General features: G+C 35.8%; 2 protein-coding genes across 9 annotated transcripts in view; one reads left to right on the top strand and one right to left on the bottom strand.

The window, feature by feature from the left end:
• The window catches only part of LOC110463330 (AN1-type zinc finger protein 1-like), an 11,141-nt gene extending 8,710 nt beyond the window's left edge, over positions 1-2,431 (bottom strand). The window contains exons 1-4 of the mRNA XM_021517835.1: positions 2,365-2,431; positions 1,893-1,935; positions 1,570-1,609; positions 877-1,004 (exon numbers count right to left, since the gene is read on the bottom strand). Of these exons, the coding sequence (XP_021373510.1) occupies positions 877-1,004; positions 1,570-1,609; positions 1,893-1,935; positions 2,365-2,422 (269 nt within the window). The 5' untranslated portion in view covers positions 2,423-2,431. The remainder of the gene's footprint in view (positions 1-876; positions 1,005-1,569; positions 1,610-1,892; positions 1,936-2,364) is intronic.
• A 195-nt stretch (positions 2,432-2,626) lies between these two features.
• LOC110463340 (cyclic nucleotide-binding domain-containing protein 1-like) lies at positions 2,627-16,829 on the top strand. Of its 8 annotated transcripts, none has more exons than XR_002464378.1 (15): positions 2,627-2,792; positions 3,096-3,177; positions 3,711-3,824; positions 4,488-4,534; positions 4,959-5,130; positions 5,517-5,665; positions 5,960-6,108; positions 6,665-6,726; positions 7,078-7,156; positions 8,754-8,886; positions 10,694-10,800; positions 12,454-12,604; positions 14,330-14,397; positions 14,942-15,827; positions 16,076-16,829. XR_002464378.1 is itself a non-coding variant. In XM_021517849.1 (14 exons), the coding sequence occupies exons 1-14, from the start codon at positions 2,714-2,716 to the stop codon at positions 15,068-15,070; spliced, it is 1,521 nt and encodes a 506-aa protein (XP_021373524.1). In that variant the 5' UTR covers positions 2,627-2,713; the 3' UTR covers positions 15,071-15,939. The 8 variants fall into 8 exon arrangements, 1 of the variants encoding a protein (XP_021373524.1); XR_002464377.1 differs by having other exon boundaries at positions 14,942-15,858; positions 16,200-16,829; XR_002464379.1 differs by lacking the exon at positions 16,076-16,829 and adding an exon at positions 15,952-15,987 and having other exon boundaries at positions 14,942-15,858.
• Positions 16,830-17,004: the final 175 nt, after the last annotated feature.

Raw genomic sequence — 17,004 nt, 5'->3', positions numbered from 1 at the left:
GGGGGGGGGTGTAGAAGGATCTTTAATGTTTTCCTCTATTTCCCCAAATGGGCCCTACCCCTCTGCCCCAAAGGAGGGGGTCCACACACTTCAGTTTATACAAAATTGATTCTTTTATCCCTAAGCATCCTTCAGGCTGCATTTGGTTTAAATCCCTTCACTTGTAGAGAAGGAGAAAACTTTTCCTCTATTTCCCCTATTGGGCCCCACCCTCTGCCCCAAGGGGGGCCACTCCCTTCGTTTATACAAACTTGAGGCCCCTTTGTCCAAGGATACTCTAGAACAAATTTGGACAAAATCCTTCTATTGGTTGAGAAGATTTTTGAAGATTTACCTACTTTCCCCCTATTTGGCCCCGCCCCTCTGCCCCCAGGGGGGCCATACCCTCCGTTTATACAAAACCTTTTGGCCAATGATGCCTCAGACCAAATTTGGTCAAAATCCTTCTATTGGTGAGAAGATTTTTGAAGATTTACCTACTTTCACCCTATTTGGCCCCGCCCCTCTGCCCCCAGGGGGGCCATACCCTCCTTTTATACAAAAGTGAAAACCCTTTCGCCAATGATGCCTCAGACCAAATTTTGTCTAAATCCTATGTGCCATTAAGGACTAGTAGCGTGTTAAAGGGAAAAGTTGACGGACGACGGACGCTGCGCCATGGCATAAGCTCACTTGGCCTTTCGGGCCAGGTGAGCTAAAAAATATCTTTATTTCAAATAAGCGTAAATCTGAGTTCCCTGCCAGGCAACTAATGGTCAGGTGGAAAATACTTCAAGTTTAACAAAACCTTTATTTGAGAACATATTGTAAAGGTGCACCATCCATGTTTCTTCACCAAAACAAGGACTTTTAGACAACAATAGATATGTAATTTACCTTAGACAAAAGTTTTTCTGACATTGTACGCAGGTAACTTTCATTAATTCTCGTCCCTGGCATCCTTCAAATGTACAACTATAGCTTCTATCCCCAGTGTAGTCTCCTGTAGCTGTGTTTATGTTCACCTATAACACACACACAAAATATGCAAAATTATTTCTATCCCCACTTAGTCTCGTACAGCTGGCTGCTCTTATGTTTGTTCACAAGGGAAACAACATTTTATTGATAAAACTTGAAGCAATTTAATCATTGAAATACTCAAACTTTTTTTTGGTACACTACTAGAAGAGAGAAGGGGTTAAAAACATTAAAAAGTTGTATGCTCACCTTATACACTTTGTAATCATATCGTAAAAATATTTCCTCTTAGTACAAATACATGTTAAATTTCTGTTGTAGACCTTAACCAAATTAATGGTATCTACATCCAAATACATCATTGCTAATTTGTCTTCAAAGTAATGAAATTGCATGTGTTAGAATCATCTCCTATGGTTTAGTTTTACTCCCAGGAACATAATTATCACAAGGGAAATCAGGAAATATAACTGTATTCGCATTAACATTATGTTATGTAACCCTACTAATATAATTTACAGTTTGTTAATTAAACAATTTCATACTATATTTCAACATAAAAATTATGAGAAATATACACAATGTAGTCTAACACAGGATGATAAATACCTGGTCGCATTTGTGATCGTCGGGAAACTTGTGATCAACACTACAAAGAACAAAGAGAAGCTATTACATGTATATAGTGAAATTTTCTTCATGAAAACATTACCAAGACTCGCATTTATGCATACATTATCAAAATTAGCACTTACTGTTATTTACACTTTCTTCTATCTATGCTTTTTAATGCACAAATCATTTTGATGATCTTTAAAAAAAATCTGTTCCAATGGTGTATAGCATTATAGTGTAAGGTACACTGAACTTGTTAGTGTTGTAATAGTATTGAAAAGCATATAACTTACAACTATGTATTATCACATTCTTACCAAAATGATTTTCCACATCCATCACAGTCAAAGGGAAGAAAATCTGAAACCAACAATTTATGATATATGTCATAAACTAAACAAGAAAAGAAACACTTCCTTTCAAAACTATTTTTGGTTAGTGAATATCGCAACCCCTCACTTGTTGTAGTGGTTGATATTATAAAATTAAGAAACGTGCTAAAATAACAGAAATAAAAGAGGTTTAATAACACTTTTCCTTCATTATAACACTTATCATAATATATATGTCTCTGCATACACTAATGTCATCCGAAAGTTTGCCCAGTCAAATGCATAAATCGACGTCGTCTGCTAATTTGCCAGACCACATGAGTCTTGTTAGACCTAACATCGCCTTCAGTTTCTGTTTGCCTTTATGCCAATATTGCATTATTATGCAACAATTAGGGATTGAACAATACTTGTGAATATCTGAAATTGCGAATTAACATGGAATGAGAGGTTTTACCTATTTGTTTACAAAATTGTACACTGCAGTGTTTTCCCAAGTCAGGAAATTCGGCCATGTTTAAAAATAAAGTAAAGCTAGATCTTAATCTTATTATCAATACATACATTACCACTATTTTAACAATTTATTAATTTAGTATTCAAAACAAACCAGTTCTGTTGTATATTTGCCAGTTATACGTTATATTACTATTATTTACAAGAACTCGACAGACTAAATACGAAACTACGGTCCGTTGCTCAGCTGTGTTACAAATGTAAACAATATGGCGGTGACATGAACAGGTGCCCGCTAAGAATTAATTGAACAAAAACAACCCGCAATCTAAGATAATAAGGATACAAGTATGGCGCTTGTAAAACTTGAGGAAACACTCGGGCGTCCAGCCTGGGGACGAGATCATACCAAAAGTAAAAAGAGCAACTGTAAGTTATTTTTTAGCAGCTATATATAACAGAGACGTATAATACGTCCCTGAATATAATGATTAGCTGATTAAGCTGTTAGTTGTTATATTTCCCGATAGTAAATCTAATGCACGTATGGCCTATTGTAAATGTAAAACGTTGACCGTCAGATGCTGATAAAATTTAGCAGTTTCTGTTAAAGATACATTCATTTCGCTAACATCAGTCCATGTTTCTTAATTATCATTGTTCACGATTCATGATTTGAAGACAGATTCTTACTTATAAGTATTTATTCTCTTAACTTTTCCTGTTTTATAGTGCCAAACCGTAATGGAAAGCCTCCAACAATTGATTATGAAAAACTGAGATGGCTGAATAATTTAGAAGGACTGAAAGGAAGGTAAGGTGATATTTTATGAAGTGATGTACATAGTATAATCTTATTATTATTCACTTACTGAAAATAGTTAATTTGAAGATCTACACTCCATTTAATGCATATTCAAAGCCTGCAAAGCTCGCTCACAAACGAAGCTTCATAGGTAAAACCTTCATAACATATGTAAAATCCTGATCAAAATCATGGAATTAGATTGCTATCTAAGTCTATATCTATCTATCTATCTATATGTTATACTCCACAAATTTTCAAATGAGATATCGGAATAAGCTGACAGTCACTTATTTTCCTGTTTTCTGATCATTATCAAGAAAAATTAAATTTTAGTTGATTACGAAAATTAGTTCTACTTCATTAATTAATCAGGATCTCGTATATTGCGGAATATAGAATGAGTTGGTTCAATGTTTATACTGATCTAGGAGTTGTTCTGATACTAAATCTAAATAATTTACTTCAGTGTCCCCCTTTAGTTAACACCTTTTTCATAATATGCTTTTATACCTAATTCTAATTTGAAAAATACATTTCAGAGACTACAGAGAATCATCTGAGGATGCACACGATGTATTCATGAAGAGTTATCACCACATGTTTGTCAAACCAGAGAAAAAAGCTGGTTTTCCCATCCATGCTGCCAAAAGACTGTAAGTATATATCAATCATTACAAATATACTTAATGGGAGGTTTTTGTCCGAATAAGTTACTGGTGTGATTGTTTCTCTAAATGTTCTGTTTTCTAAATTTATAACCTATCCTGATTGCATTCAATGTCAATGATTGAATTAAAAACCTTTTATTAGGTCAAATCTATCATTATTCTCAGTCTTAATACAAAATACTCTTTTTTATTTACAGGCTGCTATGTGATTTTAATTATATATTTTATTCTATATTGTGATATCTTGTAATAACATGCCTATTTTACCTGAATAAATGTTATTATTATTATTCAGGATGGTCAATGAAAATGTATACATGTAAATAGCCAAGAAAATATACTCTTTGTTTTCTTGGAAAAAAGTAAACCAAGCATCTTTTGAAACATTTAATGTCTGTTTTTTCAAAGAATAATTGTATTGCAGTCAGATTTTGTTCTAACAAACTCTACAAACTCTCTATCTTTATTTAATCAAGGATTCAACACGAGTGTTTGGTCATACAGTTATTAAATGCTGGCTATCTGAAACCTCAAAGTCTTTTCTTGATTAAAGTGACTGACACGGAAATGTTCAACAATGTTATAAATGTTTTGTTTATATTCTGTAAAAGATTTGATGGTTTGTAAACCAGATATATTATATTTCAGTGAACAGCAAAAGTCAACATTATCAACTGTCACTTACAGAGCAACAGGTAAATCAGACGGATTATATAGGAATGGTTCTCCTAAAAAAAACAAGGGCATTATAAATGATTGATTATATAGGAATGGTTCTCCTAAAAAAAACAAGGGCGTTATAAATGATTGATTATATAGGAATGGTTCTCCTAAAAAATACAAGGGCGTTATAAATGATTCAGGAATGACAACTTAAAATACTATTTGATGAATATGTTTAAGGAAAGGAAATACACAGAAAAGTTTAAACATTTTGGTGAGAAAATGATATGATAAAAGATTTGAGAAATTGTGGAATAATGTTTGCAGAATTTGAAAAAGCCCTCCCGCGATAACACTACAAGTACAGGTGAATATTACCTAAGACCTATTTGTAAAGAATATAATTTGACATACGTACACTTTCCAACAATGATTTTATTTCATGGCCATCTGTAGGAAAAACAACAGAAGCAGATAAGACCATAGCCAGGAAACAGTACCCTATAGACGAAATTACATATGACATTAGAGATTATCTCCCCTTGTTGCACAAACAGCGTCAGAGTGAGCACCCGGAGGCTATTTATAGATCGAACATGAGAACACTTCGGAAACTTCTGAAAAAATTGTGAGTGAAACACTAATTTTATCACGATTAAAAGAAAAATAAATAAAAAGAGATAATTTGATTTTGATGATAAACAATTAGAGATTGTAGATGTAATATGCCATTGTTTTCAGTCAAATTAACTACAATTTTCATACTGTATGAGAAGTTTTCCAATATTAGTGATAGAGAGTGAAATGATATCCCAATAGAAAGCATTTAAAATAATCATTATCCACAAGAAATAATGTAGTTGAATGTGGTTAAAAGTATTTTTCTGTATTTCTTGAGTATCTAGACAGGTACTAGCCTTGTCTCTCTTATAGGTGTAATGACAGGCGAGGCTAGAACCTATGGTATCTATACAAGTAAATCTTCACTTTACAAATGTATGTTTTTTTGTGCAGGCCATTTGAAAGGACAGCTTCAGAAAATGACAAAATGTTTTCCATCTTGAAAACAATTGAGTTTTTCCAAGATAAATTCCCGTCCACTGTCCTGAAGGAGTTGTGTGTTGTGGCGGTGTGTGAACAGTGGAAGGATCCAGGGTTTTCAGGTGTGAATGTCAAACAGGTCCCGTGGTACATGTGTCTGTTTTGTGTTGTGTCAAGTTAACTCCCATTTTGCTGATGTATCAATAATATTTGAACTAATTTGTCAATAAGAACATGAATATGATAAATTATGAAATACTAGCTGTTATTGATAGCACTACAATGGTTAAAGTAAGACATAAACAAACAAAATTACAAACAAAACTAAAGCTGCTGCCAAAAGCATTGCATCCTTCAGCTTGGATACATCGTTTAACAGAAAACCCTGTTGATATTTGTGCTCGTTGTGATTGCAGTGTTCGGTAACACCAGCGTGTACATGGTCCTGCGAGGGACAGTATCACCGACCAGCCACCCTTACCTGGATGACATGGTAAATGTCAACGAGAAAGGACAGCCAGGCTCACCCAGGTCACGCAAGACAGAATCGGATGGGGCGCTACTAGTGAGTCATTGACAGTCACTGGGACCCATGTCATGGTTAATCTGTGATGAATTTCAATTTGATGTTCCCTGGGATTATAGATTTGGAAGTATATTTGTCTTGATAGATTTACAATATTTTGTAACCCCAGGTCCATAGTTAAAAAGTTCATGAAAAATGCCATCCTCGATACTCCAGGGGTATACGCTCTCTGCAACCTTGGAATCTGTTGCAGCAAAATTGAAGGCACACGGCTAGCTATTCGATTAGCCTCGGGTAAACAAAACTGACCAATCGTCTCATCCAAAAGGTGGAAAACAACAGAGCCTTCTATTCCAGGGGTGCAGAGAGTGAAAATGAGCGTTACCCCTTGAGTGTCGAGGATGGAAAAATGGCGGGGGGGGGGGGGGGGGGGAATCAACTGTTTTGTGGATAAAAAAAAAACTCATAAGGTGTTTTGGGAACACTGGAAATCCCAACAGAATTTTCTTCAAAAGTTATTTAGGTTTTCACTGTAATGTTACCTAACAAATGTTAGATTCTAGGGATCTTACTCTAATTGTGTATGTCTTTACAGCTTGGACAAGGAGATGTGTTCGGGACACTGAGGAAACATGAGAAAGATGAGCAAGGCAATAAGTAAGCTGCTTTTGATTACCGTCACACAAAGTCATTGTGTTATGCTGTAGAAGTGAAAAACATTAATGTGAAAATTTTATCAGTTTGGCTCTTCAAAATGTTTAATATGTAATAGAGTAGATTTATGTACCTATGTGACTTCAATATAATATGGCCAACTAATTATACAAATATAAATTCAAATTAATTCACCAGCATACAAACGAGTCAACATTTACCCATGTGACTTTCTACATGATATAGTCAACTTACACAAATATAGCTGATGATAAAGTCATTTAATTATCTGTTTGGTAAAACTTTTTAAAAGTATTGACTTTAAATAAATATGTATTTTTCTATTATTTTTAGACCTTTTAGTGTTATAACCAATGAACCTAATTGTGAATTCATGAAGATTTCCTCAGCAGATTATAACCGGATCATTGAGGTAAGATTATAACCGGATCATTGAGGTAAGATTATAACCGGATCATTGAGGTAAGATTATAACCGGATCATTGAGGTAAGATTATAACCGGATCATTGAGGTAAGATTATAACCGGATCATTGAGGTAAGATTATAACCGGATCATTGAGGTAAGATTATAACCGGATCATTGAGGTAAGATTATAACCGGATCATTGAGGTAAGATTATAACCGGATCATTGAGGTAAGATTATAACCGGATCATTGAGGTGAGTCTTTCATTGAATACCGTACTAATTACTATTTGTTTTAAACTAAAGCAAATCCTGTACAGGTGAATCCTCCTTCATTTCCTGACTGATGTACATCTATATACAGAGATGATTGTAATACATCTATATACAGAGATGATTGTTAGAATAGAGATGCTTATTATATAGAGATAATTGTAATACATTGTATACAGACAATATTTATACAGATGTTTACTAGAGTTAGTCAATAAACATTAAGTTAAGTTATTCACTATACAGATATTATTATACAGAGATGATTATTATATACAGACAATATATAAACAGATGTTAACTAGAGCTGGTCACTATACATTAAGTTAAGTTATTCACTATACAGATATTATTGTTATATACAGATGTTTACTAGAGTTTGTCAAGATACAAAGTTGTCAACTAGACATATTATTATAAATGTACTGAGATGTTTGTTCTATACAGACAATATTTATACAAATGTTTACTAGAGCTGGTCACTATATATATATATATAAAACGATATTCTATATAGGGATGATTTCTCTACTGGAATGTTTATCATTGTAGATATTCACTATACAGATATTATTGTTATATACAGATGTTAATTAGAGCTGGTCACTATATATATATATATAAAACGATATTCTATACAGGGATGATTTCTCTACTGGAATGTTTATCATTGTAGATATTCACTATACAGATATTATTGTTATATACAGATGTTAACTAGAGCTGGTCACTATAATATATATATATATAAAACGATATTCTATACAGGGATGATTTCTCTACTGGAATGTTTATCATTGTGGATATTCACTATACAGATATTATTGTTATATACAGATGTTAACTAGAGCTGGTCACTATAATATATATATATATATAACGATATTCTATATAGGGATGATTTCTCTACTGGAATGTTTATCATTGTAGATATTCACTATACAAAGATCATGTTATACCACAGGCTTAGATAGCAAATTTTAAAATCTAATTCCATGGTTATACAAAGATGTTTCCGATACAGAGATTTTAACTATACAGAGTTATTTAATGTACAAAGATTTTCCTTTCCACAGATAATTTTTGTACAGATATATTCACTATACAGTGATTAGGTTAATTATACAGGGATGTCTGTAATACATAGATATTCATTAAAAAGAGATGTTCACTGTAACATACCCAAGTTACTTTTATTGACCACCTCTTGTATAAGTATGCCTGATATACATAAAACATTCATAATACAAAGTAAATAAGTTGATAAGTAATGTCCTTTATGAAACGCCTGTAATTGGTTCACTATATGGAGTTGTCGTTTATTTACAGCAAATCAAACAGAGGGAGCACACAGAGAAGGTGAACCTCCTGTTATCATGTGGCCAGTACAAACTCTGGCCTCGCCAACCTCTCTTACAGGTGGCTGAATTAATCGAGTGGATATCGTGTCCTCCAAACACCAGTAAGTACACAGTTCTAGGGTAGTGTGGGTAACGAGTACAGTTCTAGGGTAGTGGGGGTAACGAGTACAGTTCTAGGGGAGGGTGGGGAATGAGTACAGTTCTAGGGGAGTGTGGGTAACGAGTACAGTTCTAGGGGAGTGTGGGTAATGAGTACAGTTCTAGGGTAATGTGAATAATGAGTACAGTTCTAGTGTATTGTGGGTAATGAGTATAATTCTAGGGTAGTGTGGGTAACGAGTAGTTCTAGGGTAGTGTGGGTAACGATTACAGTGCTAGGGTAGTGTGGGTAACGAGTCCAGTTCTAGGGTAGTGTGGGTAATGGGTACAGTTCTAGGGTAGTGTGAGTATTGAGTACAGTTCTAGGGTAGTATGGGTAACGAGTACAGTTCTAGGGGAGGGTGGGGAATGAGTACAGTTCTAGGGGAGTGTGGGTAACGAGTACAGTTCAAGGGTAGTGTGGGTAACGAGTACATTTCTAGGGTAGTGTGGGTAATGAGTACAGTTCTCGGGTAGTGTGGGTAACGAGTACATTTCTAGGGTAGTGTGGGTAATGAGTTCAGTTCTAGGGTAGTGTGGGTAATGAGTACAGTTCTAGGGTAGTGTAGGTATTGAGTACAGTTCTAGGGTAGTGTGAATAATGAGTACAGTTCTAGTGTATTGTGGGTAATGAGTATAATTCTAGGGTAGTGTGGGTAACGAGTAGTTCTAGGGTAGTGTGGGTAACGAGTCCAGTTCTAGGGTAGTGTGGGTAATGAGTTCAGTTCTAGGGTAGTGTGGGTAACGAGTAGTTCTAGGGTAGTGTGGGTAACGATTACAGTGCTAGGGTAGTGTGGGTAACGAGTAAAGTTCTAGGGTAGTGTGGGTAACCAGTACAGTTCTAGGGTAGTGTGGCTAACGAGTACAGTTCTAGGGTAGTGTGGCTAACGAGTACAGTTCTAGGGTAGTGGGGGTAACGAGTACAGTTCTAGGGGAGTGTGGGTAATGAGTACAGTTCTAGGGTAATGTGAATAATGAGTACAGTTCTAGGGTAGTGTGAATAATGAGTACAGTTCTAGGGTAGTGTGGGTAATGAGTACAGTTCTAGGGTAGTGTGGGTAACGAGTACAGTTCTAGGGTAGTGTGGGTAATGAGTACAGTTCTAGGGTAGTGTGGGTAATGAGTACAGTTCTAGGGTAGTGTGGGTAACGAGTACAGTTCTAGGGTAGTGTCGGTAACGAGTACAGCTCTAGGGTAGTGTGAGTAATGAGTACAGTTCTAGGGTAGTGTGGGTAATGAGTACAGTTCTAGGGTAGTGTGGGTAACGAGTACAGTTCTAGGGTAGTGTGGGTAATGAGTACAGTTCTAGGGTAGTGTGGGTAATGAGTACAGTTCTAGGGTAGTGTGGGTAACGAGTACAGTTCTAGGGTACTGTGAGTAATGAGTACAGTTCTAGGGTAGTGTGGGTAATGAGTACAGTTCTAGGGTAGTGTGGGTAATGAGTATAATTCTAGGGTAGTGTGGGTAACGAGTACAGTTCTAGGGTAGTGTGAGTAATGAGTACAGTTCTAGGGTAGTGTGAGTAATGAGTACAGTTCTAGGGTAGTGTGAATAATGAGTACAGGTCTAGGGTAGTGTGAATAATGAGTACAGTTCTAGGGTAGTGTGGGTAACGTGTACCTGGTGTAATGAGCATGGCGTCTTCCTTTGTGTTTAGAAAACACAAATCTTAGCTTTAAAGCTTTTGGAGATATAATATAGGTTTTCACACTCAACTTAAACACAGTATCATGAAGCTTTATGATGACAGATACCTGTTTTCTGTTCCAGTACTTGCCAGTGAAGGGTACAAGGCCCCATACATAGGGTTTATTAAGTCAGGGGAATGCCACGTCCTCAGACAAGTAGAAGTCATGTCAGAGAAACATGCCAAAAGGGTAAGTCTATTTTACAGCCACTTTATTTTACCGAAAGGATTTTAAGTTATTTCATTATTTTTTTTACCAAAAATTAAATGCATCATTATACAGGTCACTTTTCAAAGAGTGATTTTTTTCATAGTATCTAGAGTAACCTAAAGTGAATCTGCATATCCAACAAACCAGTGAAAATGTCTCATAAAATAACAACCTTCTTTTTATGGTACATTGATGCTGTTATGACGTAATTATGACGTTATGTCCACGGGTGGATTGCAGGAGCATGAAAGTTATATACATGTGCATGAAAAGGATGTTTTTACTTCTAAAATGTTTTTATTAAAAAATCTTTTTGTCTCTAACACAAATTCATCTGCATAAACCTTTAGTTAGCTAATCAGGTTTAAGTCAGTCAGAGGTATTAGTTTATCAGATGTATCAGTTAATCATGGCTGTAGTCAGTCAGAGGTATTAGTTTATCAGATGTATCAGTTAAACATGGCTTTAGTCAGTTAGAGGTGTTAGTTTATCAGATCTATCAGTTAAACATGGTTTTATTCAGTTAGAGGTATTAGTTTATCAGATCTATCAGTTAATCATGTTTTTAGTCAATCAAAGGTATTAGTTTATCAGATCTATCAGTTAAACATGGTTTTATTCAGTTAGAGGTATTAGTTTATCAGATGTATCAGTTAAACATGGCTTTAGTCAGTTAGAGGTGTTAGTTTATCAGATCTATCAGTTAATCATAGTTTTAGTCAGTTAGAGGTGTTAGTTTATCAGATCTATCAGTTAAACATGGCTTTAGTCAGTTAGAGGTGTTAACTTATCAGATCTATCAGTTAATCATGGTTTTAGTCAGAGGTGTTAGTTTATCAGATCTATCAGTTAAACATGGCTTTAGTCAGTTAGAGGTGTTAGTTTATTAGATGTATCAGTTAATCATGGTTTTATTCAGTTAGAGGTATTAGTTTATCAGATCTATCGGTTAAACATGGCTTTAGTCAGTTAGAGGTGTTAACTTATCAGATCTATCAGTTAATCATAGTTTTAGTCAGTTAGAGGTGTTAGTTTATCAGATCTATCAGTTAATCATGGTTTTAGTCAGTTAGAGGTATTAATTTATCAGATCTATCAGTTAAGCATGGTTTTATTCAGTTAGAGGTGTTAGTTTATCAGATCTATCGGTTAAACATGGCTTTAGTCAGTTAGAGGTGTTAGTTTATCAGATCTATCGGCTAAACATGGCTTTAGTCAGTTAGAGGTGTCAGTTTATCAGATCTATCAGTTTATCATGGCTTTAGTCAGTTAGAGGTGCTAGTTTATCAGATCTATCAATTAAGCATGGTTTTATTCAGTTAGAGGTGTTAGTTTATCAGATCTATCAGTTAATCATGGTTTTAGTCAGTAAGAGGTGTTAGTTTATCAGATTTTAGTCAATAAGACATGTTAATAAGGTTTTAGTCAATAAGACATGTTAATAAGGTCTTAGTCAATCAAAGGTATTAGTTTATCAGGTTAAATCAATTAGATATGTTAGTTTATATGAATATTGTCAATCAGACATGTTAGTTAATCAGGTTTTAGTCAATAAGAGGTTTTTATGTATTATGGTCCTAAACCTTGCCTGAGGGTTGTATATAACAATAGATAAATCCTTACTTGATACAGGAGAGGAGAACCAAACAGGTAGTGATGGGGAAGCTGAATGACTCGGAGTCATTTGCTGAGCTAAGCATTCTCCTTGATGAACCAATCACCTGCTCTATAGTGACAGCTACCAATGTACAGCTGGGCATAATAAAACCAGAGAGAGTCGAAGGTAAGTTCATATCTACCACTAATGTTACACATAATAAAACCAGAGAGAATCGAAGGTAAGTTTATATCTATCACTAATGTTACACATAATGAAACCAGAGAAAATCGAAGGTAAGTTCATATCTACCACTAATGTTACACATAATAAAACCAGAGAGAATCGAAGGTAAGTTCATATCTATAACTAATGTTACACATAATAAAACCAGAGAGAGTTGAAGGTAAGTTCATATCTACCACTAATGTTACACATAATGAAACCAGAGAAAATCGAAGGTAAGTTCATATCTACCACTAATGTTACACATGTAGCGGGGGGATTCTTGTTGTATATAGTCTATGTGTTCTATGTGTCAGACAGGGGTCATGTAGTGTAGTTACTGTACTACATGGAGGCCAGGGTGCACTGGTGTCACCCGACCTCTGTCTGTTGTGGTGTCCTGTCCACGTGTACCAGTCCAGTGCTGGGTGTTGTCAGTTTACCTGTCTGTGATTTCATGCTTTTCTGTCTCTGCCTGTGTCTGCGACAGCACTATGTTTTCATTGGTCGAGAGTTTTGTATTGTGAATGTTGCTATATAGTGGGGTACGTGTTACTTTCGGTTTTAGCGCCGAGTGAAGGATTGGTTTCCTGCTACGACTGCCATAGACTTCTGTAGGGATAGTAGGTACTGTAATGTAAGAATAGCGGATTTAAGATAGTTCATGTATAGATAGATAAGGTTGGGAATGTCGGGTGGATGTTAGCCTAGTAGCCTAGTACTATGTAGGGTTGGGTGGGTCGTCTCGGCAACTTGTTAGGGGTTTATGTGTTCTCATCTAGGCCTGTATTGTTCATGTTCCATTGCTTCATGTATCTCTGTTGATAAATACTGTTATTGTATCACATCCCGGAGTTGAGTTATTACCTTCACCAGCAGAAAAAAGCTACCCAGTTTGAACCTGGGTTGTGAGGAAAAGGTAGCGAGCCGGTGGTAGTTTGTTCATAATAAACTGGGCCCGTCTCGCTCCTGTTACACACAAAATGAAACCAGAGAGAATTGAAGGTAAGTTCATATCTACCACTTGTGTTGCACATATCACACCAGCCATATCAAAGGAGATTACCAGGGGTATGTTCTGTTTGATACCAACATACAAATGGCATAATCAAACCAAGTATACTAAATAAAAATATGAATAATTTTTTGAAGTTTTAGAAAACTGGACATGGATTGGAAGGGTTGACCTTTGGCGTCTTGCCATGACCTTGATGTTGACAATACATACTAGTACATGAGTCATGATACATCCAACTATGAAATTTCAGCTAAAAGTATGGAACCGTTCAGAACTATTTACCGTTATCTGACTTTGACCACGTGATGTGACCTTGGTGGTACAGAATCAACAGCTGTCTGTGATATACCAGCTGTGGTGTGTCCAGTTGGGCAGTTCATAAAAAGTATGGACCTTGTTCATAGTCACAAACCAGACAGCTTTCATTTTAAATATTTATCTTTTTAAAGTGATGGCCTGGACAAGTATCCCATTGATTTGACCTACTCCCTGTGGCTTTGACCTTGAAGGCACAGATCCAAAATATATATAGAACATTATCTTGGGATTTTCTATGAAGTTACATACAATATAGTAAACCTGTCATGCCTGATGCCAAGGATAAGCATCACAATGATATGTATGGCGATTTCTTGTTTGACTTGTACATATATCTGATGTCGTTACAGAACTAGATGAAGTGACTATCCAGTTATTCAAGCAATCAAATGTGAGGACGTTTGGAGATCTATCAAAGGTAAATAAAACTTCTAGAAGGTGTGAGCAGCTCACAAATAATTAAATCATTATCAACTGCTTCTCAAATTGAAATTGAAGATTTTTTCCCAAATTAGACTATTACCAGTAAATGATCTGAGGCTATTTGTGTCTTATTTAGCATTGTAACACATGTTGTCATCTACCGGTATGAGATTTTAGTGCCTGAGGAATCATTTACTTTATGCGTGTCAGCATTTGTTAAGGATGCAGTGTAATTATCAAACATTAGAGCGGGAGCAGGTCTAGTTTGGAGAGGATCTTTCTGCATTGAGGACATTTTTGTATTTTCTTTTTGCGTTGAGAAACTTTGTGCGAAAATGTCGCCACACAAATATTTATTTAATAATAAAAGAGATTAAAGACACGTAGATTATATAGAATTTAGAACAAATGTCAATGCAAAAATATCCACATCATGGTCAATTTAAATGATGACAACTCAAACATTGCCACACGCAAAATTTTCTCTTTTACCATAATTACCATACAGTTTTACATAATTGGTTGTTTTCACATTACAGGATAATATCCAGGATGAATACATGCACCAAGAACTAAAGCGAGAGTGGAATGAATTCAAACACGGTGTTGTGGTCGATGTGATTAACTATCGTGGTATACGACCCGGCTATGGCAAGTGGGCAAAGTGACCTTGACCTCACAAAAAAGTGACCTTAGATCTAAACTGTGCTAAAAATATATAAAAAAGATATTATTTTGTCTAAAACAAGAAGTGAAGAGACATACAGGTTAGACGTGTGACTGAACTGGATGTATTAACTTTGTGTATTCCTGGCATGTAGATCATGTTTAGGCTATATTCCCCGACTGATAGACAATCAATATGAACCCATTTAGTGTCAAAATCATACATCAACAGAAGCAGCCTGTGTGTTTGAGGGCTGGACAGGACTCGGATATATATTTGATGAGTGACCCTGATGGTTGTTCAGTATTGGAACGTAGATGCCTAAAATAATCATGTATGCTATTTTATGATTAAGTTAATGTGTATCAGTGCCACCATCAACCCACTGATTCCTAGAAAAAGTGGCAGGATTGTGACAAAGCTGGATTACCTCAACAAATTTGCAATAAAATACTACATTGCCTCCTAAATCACCGGCTTGATAGTAGGACAACTGCATAATTTACAGCTGCAAATATGTAGCCAGTTAGGTGCTGGCAGTATCGCAGTACAGTGCTCCAACCAGATAAAAGGTGGCAGTATATTGGTACAGCCTGATAAAAGGTGGCAGTATATTGGTACAGACAGATAAAAGGTGGCAGTATATTGGTACAACCTGATAAAAGGTGGCAGTATATTGGTACAACCTAATAAATGGTGGCAGTATATTGGTACAGATAGATAAAAGGTGGCAGTATATTGGTACAGCCTGATAAAAGGTGGCAGTATATTGGTACAGACAGATAAAAGGTGGCAGTATATTGGTACAACCTAATAAATGGTGGCAGTATAGTGGTACAGATAGATAAAAGGTGGCAGTATATTGGTACAGCCTGACAAAAGGTGACAGTATATTGGTACAGACAGATAAAAGGGGGCAGTATATTGGGACAACCTGATAAAAGGTGGCAGTATATTGGTAAAACCTAATAAATGGTGGCAGTATATTGGTACAGATACATAAAAGGTGGCAGTATATTGGTACAGCCTGATAAAACGTGACAGTATATTGGTACAGACAGATAAAAGGTGGCAGTATATTGGTACAGCCAGATAAAAGGTGGCAGTATATTGGCACAACCAGATAAAAGGTGGCAGTATATTGGTACAGACAGATAAAAGGTGGCAGTATATTGGTACAACCTGATAAAAGGTGGCAGTATAGTGGCACAGCCTGATAAAAGGTGGCAGTATATTGGTACAGCCTGATAAAAGGTGGCAGTATATTGGTGCAACCTGATAAAAGGTGGCAGAATATTGGTACAGCCAGATAAAAGGAGGCAGGATATTGGTACAGCCTGATAAAAGGTGGCAGTATATTGGTACAACCTGATAAAAGGTGGCAGTATATTGGTACAGACAGATAAAAGGTGGCAGTATATTGGTACAGCCTGATAAAAGGTGGCAGTATAGTTGCACAACCAGATAAAAGGTGGCAGTATAGCTGCACAACCAGATAAAAGGTGGCAGTATAGTGGCACAACCAGATGAAAGGTGGCAGTATACTTTGGTTACAGTGCTGTAACTCAGTGATAGTTTGGTTACAGTGTTGTAACTCTGTGATACTTTGGTGACAGTGTTGTAACTCTGTGATACTGTCTCCTTGTGTGCAATTTGTACTTTAATGTTAAACATTTTTCAAAAAGTTGTTTGTTATGTTTTGTCTTTCCTATTTCACATTATTTAAAATGGAATTACATGTATCAATAAATCCTCTATATGTATTGCTGTGTTGTAGATTGTCCTTTCTAGTCATCAGCCAAATAAATATCACCTCTTAACACATCATTTGTACCAGGTTTGCTGAATATCAACTTTGTGAAACTAGTTACCTTAGGTAAAATACACTTGTTAGATATGTCCCTCAAACACATGAATTTTAACTTGGATTTTGAG

This window comes from Mizuhopecten yessoensis, unplaced genomic scaffold (genome assembly GCF_002113885.1).
Source record: "Mizuhopecten yessoensis strain PY_sf001 unplaced genomic scaffold, ASM211388v2 scaffold10889, whole genome shotgun sequence".
Taxonomy (NCBI): Eukaryota; Metazoa; Mollusca; class Bivalvia; order Pectinida; family Pectinidae; genus Mizuhopecten; species Mizuhopecten yessoensis.
Note: the sequence above shows the minus strand (reverse complement) of the source record. Positions and strands in the feature narration are given on the sequence as shown.